Source organism: Artemia sp. Qi Xiang Cuo, chromosome 6, assembly GCF_049724085.1.
Source record: "Artemia sp. Qi Xiang Cuo chromosome 6, ASM4972408v1, whole genome shotgun sequence".
Taxonomy (NCBI): Eukaryota; Metazoa; Arthropoda; class Branchiopoda; order Anostraca; family Artemiidae; genus Artemia; species Artemia sp. Qi Xiang Cuo.
The window spans coordinates 80,112,428-80,130,573 of record NC_142799.1 but is presented as its reverse complement, the minus strand read 5'-3'; the positions used below and the strand labels follow the sequence as shown (position 1 = coordinate 80,130,573).

The window sequence follows — 18,146 nt, the reverse complement described above, 5'->3', positions numbered from 1 at the left end:
CATTTTCACAGCAATCTATGTTGTAGTGTCCGAAGTCAGTAAGGCAGACGAAAAAGAGCAGCTTTTCGGTTGAATGTTTTTTCCCTTGCAAATAATTTAATCAAATCCACCTTTCTCCTGGTCTCAGACTTTTGGAACACATTTTTAAGGTTTGATATGCTTTTTAAATATGACGTAGATAATCTCGAAGGCCACAAAAAGTGATAATAAATGAAAGTTCAAATAGGGATAAAATCCTTTAATAGACAGTCATAAATTTCATAAAAATACTAGATATTTCGGTCACATATGCAATGACCGAAATATCTAGTATTTTTGTGAAATTTATCACTGTTTATTAAAAGGATATTATCCTTATTTGAACGTCTATAAAAATGTCTTTTTTAAGGGAAGTTTTTTATTTTCTGTGGCTTTTCAATAATTTTTGTGGCTCTTTATATTAACATCTTGTATTTTCCGTAAATAAATTTATATTTTACTTTTATATTTGACATCTTATAAAAAATAATTTGTACTCTTATTGAATTTTAATTTTTTTTACAAACTTTAAACTAGCCTATTTATATATATATATATATATATATATATATATATATATATATATATATATATATATATATATATATATATATATATATATATATATATATATTACTATATGTTTTTTAATCATTTGAAACAGGCCGTACCCAGGGGAAGGGGGGTTTGCCCCCCTCCTCCGAAGTGTTTGTCTGACTCAAGTAGTCCGCAGAAGAACTTCAAAAGACGAACTTGAAACTTTATTCATGAACACAAACTCTTTATAGGTCTCCTGAAATTTCGATTCTTTCGAACAATGCTCGTGGAAGATCAATGATTAAGTTAAATCTTTCGTTGGAATACTTAAGCACGATTATTACCCCACCCCCTCCTCCCATTCTAGATTAATAAAATATTTTGTGGTATGCTCATTAAAAGATAAATGAAGTTCCAATAGGGATAAAATCCTTTTAATAGACAGTGTTTCACAAACAGTGTTAGAAATTCACAATAAATACAAGATATTTCGGTCACGTATGCAGTGACCGTCATCAGTACTAAATGTCATTATTTAAATTATTACTTATGATTTTCGAAAAATTTACCCATACTTTACCCTGTAGACCAATCCCGGAAAGTTTCGGTAAATATTTACCAAATCATATTATTGAGTTTCAAATAAAGTGAATATACCGTTCGATGCCTTTTTTATGCTGATTACGAATACAACAATCATTTCTATTGGAAATGATTGTTTTAGCCCCCCCCTATATGTGTCAATTCAGGATATATATTTGCACATATGGGGGTGGGGGTTAGGTTATGTTAGGGGGGGGGGGCTGAAATTCATTTCTGATAGAAATGATTATTATGTTCGTAATCAGCATAAAAAAAGGCATCGAATGGTGTATTCACTTTATTCCTAACTCAATAGATTTGGTAAATATTTACCAAAGTTTCATTTTCCTAACCTAACCTATTTCCAAGATAGCCAAAATTAGCTAAAGTAGAATTTGACCTTATGTTTTTATCCTATTTTGTTTTATTTCATTACCATTAACGAAACTTCACTTCTCGCGTGCTTACCGGATTCTAGACAAGTACCGTTGCACCATCATTAGAAAATCAAATATAAGTAATCGAAGTAATTATAAGATCAAACAAACCTTTTGCATCATATTACGTAAAAATAGAAGTTGACATTCCTTTCTCGTTACCGAATGAACACTAACTGAAAGTCAATTTCGATTCTGCTGAATTATGTTATCTGCAGTCTCTGCTGACTGTGAAATTCTTGTTGGGTGTTATCTGATCTAATCTTATTTAATAGTATTCGAGGCAATGCTACTAGTCTCTATCTAACGTTGCTTGCACTACGCTACGATGTTATATGCCTGATGTATATGCCTTGAGCCATGCATTACTTATCTTTATCTATTCATGTTTTTTTCGCTTCAGATGGAGGGATGGCCGCAGAAACTTCGGAAGATTTTTATTGTTTTAGATTTTGAGAGTCATAGCGCCATTATGAAGAGTCAAAAGTGAACGGAGGGCAACTACCCCCCTCCCCCTTTTTAAGCTACCCTCCCTTAAGGACATACGATCGAAGTTTTGAGATAGTCATTTTATTAAGATATTAGAAAGGTAACTATGCATCCAAAGATAGCATGACCCCTCACAGCCCATGGGGCAAAATATTTAAGTTAAGGGACTTTGCCCACTGTTTACATATGGGGTCTTATTTATTGGGAGAGTGGGGAAAGTAAAGATCCTGGGTATCAAAAAGGTTCAGAAGTATTAAGACGAAACACTCATAAGTTTACTATTTTAAAAAAAGATCAGAAATTGAATAAAAAAAAAACAAGTTTTGCAACTGAAAGTAAGCAGCAACATCAAAACTTAAAACGAACAGAAAATATTACGTATATGATTGGGTTCACCCCCTAGTTAATACCTCGTTCTTTAAGCCAAAGATTTTTTAGTACTTTCAAACGAGCTATTTATTCTAATTAACGGCAATTGTGATTCAGCGGTCATTTTTAAAGAATTGAAACAAAATTTGAACTTTAGCTTAAAGAGCAAGGTATTGACTAGGGGGCGAACCCCCTAATATGCGTATGAAAAATATATGAAAATAGAAGTTCGTTACGTAAGTTAATTCGTAAGTTACGTATATTTATTATTAATAAAAACGTTCGTAAATAAAATTAAACAAGTTTCGAGAAAGCCATTGAACGAAATAAAAGTAAAATTAATAGGCAACTTTTGTTTTAATTATTCAGGTACGGTGAGCCAAAATCAAAACCTGCATTAATTCAAAAACGTTCAAAAATTAAATAAAAAAAAAAAAATTTTTTAACAGAAAGTAAGGAACGACGTTAAAACTTAAAACGAACAGAAATTATTCCGTATATGAAAGGGGCTGTCCCCTCCTCAACGCCTCGCTCTTTACGCTAAAGTTTGACTTTCTCACAAGTCTATTTTTTTTAAACAATAAAAAACTTTAGCGTAAAGAGCGAGGCGGTGAGGAGGGCATAGCCCTTTTAATATACGGAATAATTTCTGTTCGTTTTAAGTTTTAACGTCGTTCCTTACTTTCAGTTAAAAAAAAATTTCGTTTTTTTTTATTTAATTCAGTAAAGCGCCAATGACGCAATAGGTTTCAGACTTTTACAGTGAGAGAAGGAGGTCATACCCAAACTCTTGTTTGTAGTAATTTTTGTTCGATTCAAACTTGATTTGCATATTCAATTTAAGTTTCCCTTGTTTTAAGATTTATTTATTAATTTACATTAATATATATTGTATGTTTGTTTATATAGATTATTTTGGGTCTTATTTGGCGTGCCAGGCATAGCTGCTGATTGACTAGTTCTCATTATTGATGATTTATTTCTTTGAACTTCTGTTTAACTAGATGACAATCTTTACTGCTTGAAGCATGGCTTTCACCACAAATTATGCATTTTCTTCTGCTTTTTACAATTCATTTGCTGAATCCTTATAACTACAGGTTTCAAAACTGTCTGTAACACGAACGAACTGTCTCACAAATGTCAATCTGTTTCACAAACTTTCAGGAAATTTTTGGTCATCCTTGAATGATATTAGGATAATTTAGGTCTTCTGCTTTTTCTTTTTTACTAATTTTCAATAGTTCGATGTTCCTGTCTTCCACTTTAGTGTGTCTTTGTATTTCAGTAATAATTTACTCCTTCTTTTCTACTCCCTAGGTATGCTAATGTTGAAGTTAATCAATAAATTAGGCTAGACATTAAACTTACATTAGTTTTACAAGCTAATGTTGAAATGAATCAATAAATTAGGCTAGATATTAGTTGCCCTCCCCCAGGCAATTCAGCGTGTCCCCATGTGTTGATAGGGGAACGCCCTACAGATATGTTGGGTACCTCCACAGGAGGCACGGACCAAGGGGGACCTGGTCCCTAGGGGGTCCATAATAGAAACTGGGGCACCCTCGTCCGGGGTCATAAATACAGGCAGGGGAGGAAGAAGGTCCCTCAAATGTACTCTCAAAAGGGCCCACTGGTTTGTTCACAAGTCCCAGGAGTTACAAACCTTCTCCCAGTAATGGGTTAAATTGCATGGTGATGCAGAACACCATCGCGGGAAGATCCTCTATAGGGGGACAACTGTGGCAGGGCGTAAGATCCAGATCTATGGACAACGGCCTCTGCAAAGGGCTGCCTTGACCCTTTCGAGGTACCTGCAAGACTGGGGACCTTGCGGCCAACTCTATTCCTACTTGAGGAGTTGCGCCCCTCGAGGAAATTACAGCCTAGTGAAACGAAACAGCATTCGCATGGGATTCTGACTAACGAATAATTGTTCTGGGCTTGGTATGTTTTGACGGGCGTTTTTGGGCTGAAAAACTTCTTTCTAGCTAATTTATCTGTTATGGGCTGCCTCCCCATAGTAGCATAATACTTTTAGGCATGCATATATAATGAGTCGGAAGTAATAGACTTGAGATTGTCTGTGCAGTATTTTGACTCTTGTTGATAGAAAAGCATCGCCAAGTGCTAAAAACCATGTTGTGACCAATATGGGCCCAGGATTGGACAAGGCCTCATTCTTTTGGAGGTCCCAGGGACTTCTTGCTGTCCGGTTCTATGCCGGCTTAAGCACTTCGGTATAGACTTGAGAAGATATGTAATCCCCGTCCGGCACTGGTATCCGGGTTCATTGCTTTTCCTGAGGCAAAAATAATTTCAATCATTTAAAGAACATGAAAATTGGAACTTGGAATGTTACGACGTTAAAAATGACTATCGTATCGACATTTTGACTGATGAATTCAGACGATTCGAAATGGATTTATTAGTAGTGACAATCTAAGGTAGCGGCCAGGTAGGGCATTAATGTGTCAATCTAAGATAGCGGCCAGGTGGGGCATTACTGTGTCAATGAAAGGTAGCGGCCAGGTGGGGCATTACTGTGTTAATCTAAGGTAGCAGACAGATAGAAATTACCACGCCTAAAAAGTCATATCTTTGGTTGTTTTTTTTTAATGTTGTCATTATAATTAGCATACCATGAAAATTCGTGGTGTTCACAATACAATGATTTTGTATTAAATTTTATGTTTCTGTTAAAAGTGATGGCTGTTTTCATGCATTGAAGGTTGTTTTCCTGGTATGGGTAAACGAACATGGTTGTTACGAAATTCTATGGCAATGTGTTAGGCGTGTTTTTTTTATGTTTAACCTTGAACACGGGTATAAAAACTCTGACGATGAGTTATTTTCTCAGTTCAAATTAAGCATTTGAAATAACACCATGCATTCTAACAAAAGGAATATTGATGAAAGCTACAAGCAAGAAGTAAGTTATTCATTTGTATTCTTAGTGGGTAAAGAAATTAGTTATAATATAATTTATCGAATGGTTTATACAGTCCCCTTATAGTTAAAGAATTGTTAAATATTTTTGAATCTGGATCTTCAGAGGTTGGCTTCAGAGGTTCAGAGGTTGGATCTTCAGAGGTTGGAAAGAGCAATATCAAAACAAAAAAGTGTGTAAACACTGCATTTAAATGGCTTGCGAACTTAGTACATGAGGCAAATCATACTTATTTTTATTCTGGCCCAAAGTCCCCCCCCACCACTATCTCCCGACCCTATACCCCCCCTCCAATCCCCTCCTTCCCTCCTTTTACACCCCCCCCCCCAACATCCCCCCTTAACCATACTAACAGATTTAAATTTTAAAACATATTCTTGTGCATACTATTGATGAGGACTGATGGCTCTCATTTAATATTTTTTCATGAAAAACAAACCATTTTTTTAGGATTTCCCAGAGCTCCCCCTACCCGTTAATAAGACAAGGAGGGGCGAAGCGACTCCAGCGGTCATTTCAAACAGACCATCTGTTTCACAATATGGTCGTTGGCCTAAACCATTAATCTCATCAAGAACCACCGTAAACCAACCAATAGCCAACTGTTCAGCTGCCACATCCAACATCCACAACAAGATACCACAATCATTAGTCCAATCCGGAACCATCATACACCAGCCAACAGTCAACTGGTCAACTGCCACATCCAACATTCACAACAAGATGCCATAACCATCCGGACCGATCATACACCAGCCAACTGTCAACTGGTCAACTGCCACATCCAACATGCAAACCATACTCCCATTCCAAGAAGCTGATGTAGTAATGGAGCCTGTCGTCTCTCTCCGTGATTACGTAAGAAAAATTGTATCTTCTCTCTCTCTCTCTTATCAAGGAGGCGCACTTGTGCCTCTTTAAAGAGGCGACGCACCACAATGTTAAGCGATATCCGGTCCTAGCGATCGCAGAGAGACGGCGGTGATCGCATTTTGTAGCCTAAGCTAAAACTAAGAAACATGCAAAATTTCACCCCCCTCCGACTTTATCTTCATGGCGGAAAGTGGGCCGAAAGTTTCGACCCTGCCACCACAGTCCCCCTTTAACGTTGTCTGATCAAGCTGAAATTTAGAGAATAAGCTTTCCTAGGGCCTGGGAGATTATCCTCAAATTTTCAGCTCAATCCGATCACTCAGCTCAATCCGATCACTCCTACCCTGTTTTCTAAAAACCAAATATAGCCACTTAATGTTCATCAAGTTATTTTTTTTATCTGACACGCCTAAAGACCCACTTGGCAACAGATCCGGGTGAATGAGGACTCATTCGTAGTGGAATTTGGCCTGCTAGGGCCTTTTGATATTTTCAGACCGAAAAAATTATCCCCCGAATTTACATTTACGAAAAACCTCGTTTTCCTATAAGAGCCCATGTTAATTTTTGAAATTCCTAAAAGCATAGTATTTTATTATTAAATTAGATCAAAATAGTCCTCTTAAACTGACAAGACCGACTGCAAACTTCCAAAAATTCCAGCTCTTTCCCATAAGTTTTTTTTTGTCGAAAAACGAAAATCTTACTTTGTATTTGCTTGCGTCGAAAATAGATTGCAGAGACTAAAAATAATTTAACAAGAGTATCTGATGGTACAGTGGTGACTATTACTGTTTGTCATGCGGAAGACCCGTGTTCAATTCCCCGTCAGAGTAATTTTTTTATATATGGAATTTAAAGTAGAATCTCTTAAATTTAAAGTTTAAAAAAGAAACTCAGTTTCTTTTTTAAATCCAGTCTATTAAATCCTTCGGATCAACAGGCGTCTCCAGAAGAATATCACAGTCGGCCTTCAGCTTACAGGTAAGTCTCCACTGCTTCGATAACATGCCGTATACCCGCATGCTCGAAGAAAAGTTGAAAAAAGAAAATCTTACTGTGCATTTGATTTGAGTATTCAGAATTAAAGGCCTTAACAAAAGAATCTTCAAAATCGGGGGCTTTAACTCCTGACACGATCAGCTAACAGTTAGTCAAGCAATAATAAGTAATAAACTGTACAAAAACGTGCAGAAATTATTTGAAAAAAACTACGTTTTCTAAAGAGTTAAGGAGACTGAGTCACAAGTTATAACCTTAAAACTTACAGGGAATAGGAGGTACAGTTGGGGGGCTGCCACCCCCAAACTCCCCGCTTTTGCATTCTCTTTTATTAAGATTATTATTGTGGGGGTCTTCCTCCCCCTCAACCCCCGCTTTTTACCTTGCAAAGAAATGCTTTGCAACACGAACGAAGTCTGCTTGAATTTTTTACCGTAAGAACATCCTATTGCATCTCTTTGATTAGAAACAGTACTGAGCCTGTTTGCTGGATTTCTTACAGGAGATTTTTTCCTAACCGATAACAAGCTATAATGTGATGAACTTGGTACGACCAACTGATTGCAGGCTACAGGACTTAAAAACCTTAACAAAAAAGGCTGCAAAAGCGGGGGGTTTGGGGGCGGCAGTCCCCCAACTGTACCTCCTAATCCCTGTACGTTTAAGGTTCGAACTTGTGACTCAGCCTCTTTGACTCTTTAGAAAACGTAGTTTTTTTCAAATAATCTATGTATATATCTATCCCAGTGTGCGTGTTATATATAAAAAAAAAACACTTATTAAGTGTTTATGTTTGTGAACGATGTTTTAATGACAAAAAAAAAACAAAACGTTTCAATGTTAGGATCTATCGTAAATTAAGAAGTAAAAAAAGTAATAAAAGTTTTAGGTTATTAAACAATGAAAATATTTTTTTCAGCTTAATAGAAGTGTCACATCACCATAAAAAAATATAATAGAATTTAAAAAATGACATAATTTCTCTTTCATATACCAGGTTACACTTGAAGCATCATATTAAACACCTACACAAAAACAAACCAACCCACCCACCCCCTCACAAACAAACTATAAAACACACATATATACTCACTAAATTACATACTCGCACTCGCACACTAACAATCTCACACACACACACACACACTCACACACACACACACACACACACACACGCTCACAGACACATACATACACAAACACACACACACACACACACACACACACACACACACACACACACACACACACACACACACACACACACACACACACACACACACACACACACACACACACACACACACACACACACACACACACACACACACACACACACACACACACACACACACACACACACACACACACACACACACACACACACACACACACACACACACACACACACACACACACACACACACACACACACACACACACACACACACACACACACACACACACACACACACACACACACACACACACACACACACACACACACACACACACACACACACACACACACACACACACACACACACACACACACACACACACACACACACACACACACACACACACACACACACACACACACACACACACACACACACACACACACACACACACACACACACACACACACACACACACACACACACACACACACACACACACACTACACACACACACACACACACACACACACACACACACACACACACACACACACACACACACACACACACACACACACACACACACACACACACACACACACACACACACACACACACACACACACACACACACACACACACACACAGCCCTATAATCATACTCAGCCCTATAAACATACACATTGTGCAAGGCAGAGTCAACTAAATTAAAATCGGTCATGACAGGGGGCGCTACGGGGATTTCATGTCCTCCACCAATTTGCTCAATGATGGGGATGTTGCGTGGTGTGAAATCCCCCAACTCACTCAACAAACCATCGAGTACATCAGGACTGAGACGATTTGCCAATTCGAGGGTAGTTGGTTGAGCTATACTCCCTGTAGATGTACTTGGTACATTAATGTAACTATCCCCATTATCTGGAATAACAATACTACAATTAAAAACGGGCATGACAGGTGGTGGTACGGGGATTTCATGTCCAGCACTATTTTGCTCAATGGTGGGGTTGTTGTGCGGTGTGGAATCCTCAAAATCACTCAACAAACCCTCGAGTGTTTCAGGACTGAGAAGCATACTACAACTACTACGACTACAATTATCACCAAACCTATCACTTAACAATTTTGTAATCCATTCCAAAACTCGGATTTGGAGGCGGATGGAGTTCGTCCGGAATGAGGCAGACTATGTCTGCTGACCACGTGCCTCTGGATATGGGGTTTTCCCTAACTAAGCGCTCCATGTTAATGGGCAGCCTCAACCTTATGAGGTGGGTGGAGCCCACCCCAGGACTCTCAGTTTCTAGGCAAGTCTTAGCTCTAATTAGATCCCAGGCCTAGGGTCGGTTGGGCCTGCAACCCTCCACCCGAAAATTTTACCGCAACGAAAAACAATGATACTGCCTCGGATGACCTACCCCCCCTTTATCTTCCACGACCCCAGCATGTACCTGGACCGATTTCAGACCATCGAATGAACCTTATTGACGGGGGTGGAATACGACTCGCCACCTGGAACGTACTCACAGTCAACTTTCCTGGAGCTAAATCAATGCTTGCCTATGAGCTAAAACGCTTCAATATAGCTGTGGCTAGCCTTACGGAAACCCGCCTTGTCGGAAGAGAGTCCGAAGATATTGGTGAAGGATATTACCTGATCTGGTCTGGTGACCCAAAAAGCAAGAAAAATTGTATAGGCCTCGCACTGAACGCTAAAGTCAAGCGATGCCTTCTCTCCTATAAACAAATTTCAGATAGAATACTGATGGCTCAGCTCCAGCACAAGCATGGAAAGTGGACAATTATTGTATGCTATGCTTCCAGCAATCCTAATCCTGCGGAAGTGAAGGATTAGTTCTATGCGGAGCTCTCAGCAAGCCTGTCTAGAGTCCCACCCCACAACATCGTCATTCTTCTGGGAGACCTTAACGCGACGGTAAATGACAGGGAAGGCGTGTTGAGAAGTGTTCTCGGCCCTGTGACTCCAGATTCACTGAATGACAACAGACAAAGACTCCTCCAGCTCTGCAATATGCATAATCTGGTTATTTCAAACACGCTCTTTCAGAGACGAGATATACACAAATACACTCGGTATAGGAACGACGGCCAGACAAAGAAGATGATCGATTATGTTATGATCTCGGGTCACTGGCGCTCGTCGATAACACATTGCTGGACTTATAGGTCGGCCGAGCTTGGAAACACAGACCATAGGATGGTAGTCACCACACTCAGGCTACGCCTGAGAGCACATGGACAAGAAAGACGGCCTCCCAAGCTCGATCTGAGTAGGCTGGCTACATCTCAGATGCAACAGAAGTATGCTCTCAATATCTCTAACCGGTTTAGCTGCCTCCAAGTTCTGGACGACCCTGAAGTAGCCTGGAAGTCTTTCAAAGATAATATACTCGATTCTGCTGGCAGAACCATGGGCTACAACAGACGCAAGAATAAACCCTGTAGATTCAAGGGGAATTTTTCTCTAATTAAGTTGCATTAGAAGGATTACTTAGCACAGAATACGCCAGAGTGTAAACAACCCAAGGGCCTGTACACTAGACAATTGCTGAGTGACAGGACAGCCTTCGTCGACGAGATAGCCAGCAATCTTGAAGATACCTCAAGAAAAAAAGACACCTGCTCCCTCTACAAACACCTCCGCGAGCTGACAAAAGGGAAGACTTCCACCGTGAGCCGTGTTTTTTCTGCTGACGGAAGCATGCCGGATGACACTGCAGGCCAACTCTCTGCCTGGAGCAGTCACTTCTCAACGCTTCTGAATGCCGAGGTAGTTGCTCATCCCGACCCTGATCTGATTCAAGCAGCAATGACCACACCCGAGGCTACTTCCGACCTCGTTTCGCAACCGTTTACCACCTCTGAGATCCAAAATGCTGTAAAACGGTTAAATAATAATCGAGCCCCCGGCGTCTGTGGTATTTCCGCAGAACTCCTCAAGTATGGGGGTGCAGCGATGATTCTGTGGCTCCAGCTAATCTTCTCAGCTGTACGGACGACAGAAAGCATACCGAATGACTGGCGTGCTGGCATCATATTGCCACTCTGGAAACGTAAGGGCAGCCGTCAAATCTGCTCCAACTATCGTGGGATCACGCTTCTCTCCGTTCCTGGTAAACTCTTCGCCATGTCACTCCTGGACAGGTGTTCCACCTTTTTGCGTTGAAAGACAAGAGCCCAGCAAGCCGGATTCATGCCCGGCACGTCGACGACGGAGCAAATGTTTACTATGCGCCAGTTGATAGAGAAGACGCGGGGGTTCCACCAAAAAGCGTACATCGCATTCGTGGACTTTAAGGCTGCCTTTGATTCTGTTGATCGCCGTTCACTTTGGCTGATACTAAGAACTACGTGTCTACCCAAGAAATATTGCTCACTCTTTGAAAAGCTGTATGAGGATACGGAAAGCTGCGTGCAAGTCATTGGAAAACGTAGTCCCACATTCCCGGTGAAGACTCGCGTCCGGCAAGGTTGCGCCACCGCTCCCGAGCTTTTCAACTGAGTTATAGACCATGTTATGGCCAGCACAATTAATCGCCTTCAATTCGATCTTCAGTTCGGAGACCGGGTACTCTCTGATGCTGACTTCACCGATGACATAGCGCTAGTTGCGAGCACCGTCGATAAGATGACCAAAGCTCTCCAGGTGCTGTCAGAAGAGGCCTCGAAAGTTGGACTGAAGATCAACTGGCAGAAAACCAAAGTTATGCCCCTTGAGCCCCCCATGTCCCGTTCTACTGTAAAGGAAGTCAACATCGGAAGCAACCGAGTAGATGTGGTTGAAGACTTCACTTACCTGGGATCTATTCTGTCGAATGATGGCTTAATCACAAAAGAGCTTACATTTCGAATTGTCAATGCTTCAGCACTTGTTGGGAGGCTTAGCAGCATCTGGCGAAAGCCAAACATAAGCCGCTTTACCAAAATGCACATCTACAATGCGTCAGTCAGCACCGTCTTGCTGTATGGAGCGGAGACGTGGCCAGCTGCCAAATCTATCCTCAGCGCCTTCGATGTCGCTCAGACGAAACATCTCCGAAGAATCGAAAGACTTCACTGAACTGACTTCGTTAGCAACCAGACTCTCCTAACACGTACGGCTCAAACTCCTTTCTCGACGCAGCTCGCCCAGCGTACTGTTCGGTGGTACGGTCACCTCCTTCGCATGCCACGCGACGCCCCAGCACGGGTCGCATTCGACTTCGACCCCACCCTACACGGATGGAAGCGACCCAGGGGACGCCCACCCACTAGGTGGAAGGGCAAAGCCGATGAATTCCTCACCCAAGCCCTAATCCAGGTGGAGGAAGCTGCGAGCCTGGCAAGCAATAGTTCAACCTGGTGGCGCCTAGTCTCATCGTTCTCTACGCCAAACCCTCGGCAGGTGCGTTAAGTCAGGTAAGTGAAGGATTGGACTGAGGGCTGTGGCATAGGGGGGGGGTGGTGAACTTTGGGCCAAAATAAAAAATAGGTATGATTTACCTCATGTACTAAGCTCGCAAGCCATTTAGATGCAGTGTTTACATACTTTTTTTGTTTTTATATTGCGCTTTACCGACCTCTGGAGATCCAGGTTCAAAAATATTTAACAATCTGTTAACTATAAGGGGATTAAATAAACCACTCGATAAATTTTATTAGAAGTAATTTCTTTACCCACTAAGAATATAAATGAATAACTTACTTCTCGCGTGTAGCTTTCATCAATAGTCCTTTTGTTAGACTCCATGGTTGTATTTCAAATGCCAATTTTAAACTGAGAAAATAACTCAGCAACAAAGTTTTTATACCCGTGTTCAAGGTTAAACATAAAAAAACCACGCCTAACAAATTAATTAACAGACAGAATTTCATAACTTCATACCAGGAAAGGAATCAACATACCATGAAAACAGTCATGACTTTTAACAAAAACATGATGTTTAACACCAAAACCATGGTTTCGTGAACAGCACGAATTTTATGGTAGGCTGATTCTGATTACAACATAAAAAAAAACAACCAAAGATATGAATTTTTAAGGCATGGTGATTTCTATCTGTCTGATATCTTAGATTAACACAGTACTTGTCTTGTTGTATGGCGGGGGGACTGTCTCGTCGGAACTATTATAATAACACTACTAACTTTAATAGGGTAAAGTTTGGTATGGGAAGAAGACATAGTAAATCTATTATAATTTTCCAATTATAAGGTTAAAATACATACTCTGTGATTGATGCAAAATTGTTTTGGCACACGCAATCCTATTAAGGTCAATTCCAAATAGTCGTGACCCCTTTGTGTCAGCAAGTGAAATGGTCAATACGCCCATAATGGAGCTATTTTTTCAATCCATTCATTGTTGTCAATCACTGTCCACAAGTTATGCAAGCTGTCTATTGTTCATATATAAGGCTTTGATCATAGAGGTAATCGTATAGACTTTGAAAAAAGCCTCATTCGATTTAAATTGAAAGTTCTAGATCCGTTTTTTAAAGTCAAGAATAAAATCGGATAGTAATCAACCCCCCCCATGCAATAAAAAACTTGAAACTTTTTGAAATCAAAAACGAACAAAAATTAATTAAAAAACTTTCAGAAAAATAAGTTTTTGAAAGAAAAGTAAAGGCCATTTTAAACTTAAGCTCAGGAGATATGAATATTTGTTAAAATTCAAACTCAAAACAACCAGAAATTACTATTAAAGAATAAATAAAACCCAGAACGAAGAATCAAGAATCATTCTCTTGATGTTTCAAAGTTCATTTTGGATTTTTTTTTCGTTGAAATGTAAGAGTTGGATTATTTCAGTAGTGTTTCTCGTGGTTTACCCTGTCACTGTTACACTCTGTAGATGTTTCAAAGTTCATTTTGGATTTTTTTTTTCGTTGAAATGTAAGAGTTGTAATATTTAAGTAGTGTTTTGTTGGGGTTTACCTTGTCACTTTTACATTCTCTAGATGTTTCAAAGTTCATTTTGGATTTTTTTTCTAGAAATGTAAGAGTTGGAATATTTCAGTACTGTTTTGTCGTGGTTTACCTTGTCACAGTTACATTCTCAATATGTTTTAAAGTTCACTTTAGATTTTTTTCGTTGAAATATAAGAATTGGATTATTTCAGTAGTGTTTTCGTGGTTTACATTGTCACTGTTGCATTCTCTTGATGTTTCAAAATTCATTTTATTTTTTCTTGAAATGTAAGAGTTGGAATATTTCAGTAGTGTTTGTCGTGGTTTACCTTGTCACTGTTACATTCTTTTGATGTTTCAAAGTTCATTTTGGATTTTTTTCCTAGAAATGTAAGAGTTGGAATATTTCAGTACTGTTTTGTCGTGGTTTACCTTGTCACTGTTACATTCTCAATATGTTTCAAATTTCATTTTAGATTTTTTTCGTTGAAATGTAAGAATTGGAATATTTCAGTAGTGTTTGTTGTGGTTTACATTGTCACTGTTGCATTCTCTTGATGCTTCAAAGTTCATTCTGGTTTTTTTTCCTAGAAATGTAAGAGTTGGATTTTTTCAAAAGTGTTTTGTCTTGGTTTACCTTGTCACTGTTACATTCTCTTGATGTTTGAAAGTTCATTTTCGATTTTTTTCGTTGAAATACAAGAATTTGAACATTTCAGTAACAGTTTGTCTTGGTTTACCATGTCACTGTTACAATCTTTTGATGTTTCAAAGTTCATTTTGGATTTTTTTTTTGTTGAAATGCAAGAGTTGGAATATTTCAGTAGTGTTTTGTCGTGGTTTACCTTGTCACTGTTACATTCTCTTGATGTTTCAAAGTCCATTTTCGATTTTTTATTCTTGAAATGTAAGAGTTGGAATATTTCAGTAGTGTTTTATCGTGGTTTAGCTTTTCACTGTTACATTCTCTTGATGTTTCAAAGTTCTTTTGGATTTTTTTGGTTTAAATGTAAGAGTTGGAATATTTCAGTAGTGTTTTGTCATGGTTTACCTTGTCACTCTTACATTCTCTTGATCTTTCAAAGTTCATTTTGAATTTCATTTTTTAGTTGAAATTTAAGAGTTGGAATTGTCACTGTTACATTCTCTTGATGTTTCAATGTTCATTTTGGATTTTTTTCGTTCAAATTGGAACATTTCAGTATTGTTTTGTCGTGGTTTACCTTATCACTGTTACATTCTCTTGATGTTTCTAATGGTTTACCTTGTTACATTCTGAAGACGTTGCAAAGTTCATTTTGATTTTTTTTCGTTGAACTGTAAGAGTTGGAATAATTCAGTAGTGTTTTCTCGTGGTTTACCTTGTCCCTGTTACATTCTCTTGATGCTTCAAAGTTTATCTTGGATTTTTTCGTTGAAATGTAAGAGGTGGATTGTTTCAGTTGTGTTTTTGTCGTGATTTACCATGTCACTGTTACATTCTGAAGATGTTTCAAAGTTCATTTTGGATTTTTTTCGTTGTAATGTAAGAGTTGGAATATTTCAGTAGTGTTTTGTCATGGTTTACCTTCTCACTCTTATATTCTCTTGATGTTTCAAAGTTCATTTTAGATTTCATTCGTAGAAATATAAGAGTTGGAATATTTCAGTAGTGTTTTGTCGTGGTTTACCTATTCACTGTTACATTCTCTTGATGTTTCAAAGTTCATATTAGATTTTTTTTTCCTTGATATGTAAGAGTTGGCATATTTCAGCAGTGATTTGTCGTGGTTTGCCCTGTCACTGTTACATTCTCTTGATGCTTCAAAGTTCGTTTTGGATTTTTTTTTCGTTGAAATGCAAGACTTGGAATATTTCAGTAGTGTTTTGTCCCAGTTTACCTTGTCACTGTTACATTCTCTTGATATTTCAAATTCATTTTGGAATTTTTTAATTGAAATGTAAGAGTTGGAATATTTCAGTAGTGTTTTGTCGTGGTTTACCTTGTCACTGTTACATTCTTTTGATGTTTCAAAGTTCATTTTAGATTTTTTTTCTAGAAATGTAAGAGTTGGAATATTTCAGTACTGTTTTGTCGTGGTTTACCTTGTCACTGTTACATTCTCAATATGTTTTAAAGTTCATTTTAGATTTTTTTCGTTGAAATATAAGAATTGGAATATTTCAGTAGTGTTTGTCGTGGTTTACATTGTCACTGTTGCATTCTCTTGATGTTTCAAAATTCATTTGGAGTTTTTTCTTTGAAATATAAGAGTTGAAATATTTCAGTAATGTTTTGTCGTGGTTTACATTGTCACTGGTGCATTCTCTTGATATTTCAAAGTTCTTTTTGGATTTTTTTTTCGTTGAAATGTAAGAGTTGGAATATTTCAGTAGTGTTTTGTCGTGGTTTATCATATCACTGTTACATTCTGAAGATGTTTCAAAGTTCATTTTGGATTTTTCGTTGAAATGTAAGAGTTGGAATATTTCAGTAGTGTTTTGTTGTGATTTACCTTGTCACTGTTACAATCTGAAGATGTTTCAAAGTTCAGTTTGGATTTTTTTCGTTGAAGTGTAAGAGTCTGTCGCGGTTTTCCAAGTCACTGTTACATTCTGAAGATATTTCAAAGTTCATTTTGAAATTTTTTTTTCGTTGAAATATAAGATTTTGAATATTTCAGTAGTGTTTTGTCGTGGTTTACCTTGTCACTGTTACATTCTCTTGATTTTTCAAAGTTCACTTTGGATTTTTTTCTTGAAATGTAAGAATTGGAATATTTCAGTAGTGGTTTGTCGTGGTTTACCTTGTCACAGTTACATTCTCATGATGTTTCAAAGTTCATTTTGGATTTTTTTTTGTTGAAATGTATGAGATGGAATATTTCAGTAGTGTTTTGTCGTGGTTTACTTTGTCACTGTTACATTCTCTTTATGTTTGAAAGTTCATTTTAGATTTTTTTTCATTGAAATGTAAGAGTTGGAATATTTCAGTAGTGTTTTGTCGTGGTTTACCTTGTCACTTTTACATTCTCATGATGCTTCAAAGTTCATTTTGGATTTCTTTCTTTGAAATGTAAGACTTGGAATATTTCAGTAGTGTTTTGTCATGGTTTACCTTGTCACTGTTACATTCTCTTTATGTTTCAAAGTTCATTTTGGTTTTTTTTTCGTTGAAATGTAATAGTTGGAATTGTCACTGTTACATTCTCTTGATGTTTCAAAGTTCCTTTTGGATTTTTTTTGTTGCAATGTAAGAGTTGGAATATTTCAGTAGTGTTTTGTCATGGTTTACCTTGTCACTTTTACATTCTCTAGATGTTTCAAACTCATTTTAGATTTTCTTTTTTGTTGAATTGTAAGAGTTGGCATATTTCAGTAGTGTTTTATCTTGGTTTACCTTGCCACTGTTACATTTTCCTGATGTTTCAAAATTGAATATTTCATTGGAATATTTCAGTAGTGTTTGTCGTGGTTTACATTGTCACTGTTGCATTCTCTTGATGTTTCAAAGTTCATTTTGGATTTTTTTCGTTGAAATGTAAGAGTTGGCATATTTCAGTACTGTTTTCTCGTGGTTTACCTTGTCACTGTTACATTCTCTTGATGCTTCAAAGTTCATTCTTGATTTTTTTCGTTGAAATGTAAGAGTTAGATTATTTCAGTAGTGTTTTATCGTGGTTTACCTTGTCACTGTTACATTCTCTTGATGTTTCAAGGTTCATTTTCGATTTTTTTCGTTGAAATATAAGACTTGGAACATTTCAGTAACGTTTGGTCGTGGTTTACCAGTTCACTGTTATATTTTCT

The 18,146-nt window shown here is 37.9% G+C and overlaps 1 protein-coding gene across 1 annotated transcript in view; it reads right to left on the bottom strand.

Annotated features, from left to right (window-relative positions):
* LOC148951642 (eukaryotic translation initiation factor 3 subunit A-like) overlaps positions 1-12,823 on the bottom strand; it is a 166,828-nt gene extending 154,005 nt beyond the window's left edge. The window contains exons 1-3 of the mRNA XM_089091172.1: positions 12,750-12,823; positions 9,258-9,535; positions 5,886-6,079 (exon numbers count right to left, since the gene is read on the bottom strand). Coding sequence (XP_088947298.1) covers positions 5,886-6,079; positions 9,258-9,535; positions 12,750-12,823 — 546 coding nt within the window. The remainder of the gene's footprint in view (positions 1-5,885; positions 6,080-9,257; positions 9,536-12,749) is intronic.
* Positions 12,824-18,146: the final 5,323 nt, after the last annotated feature.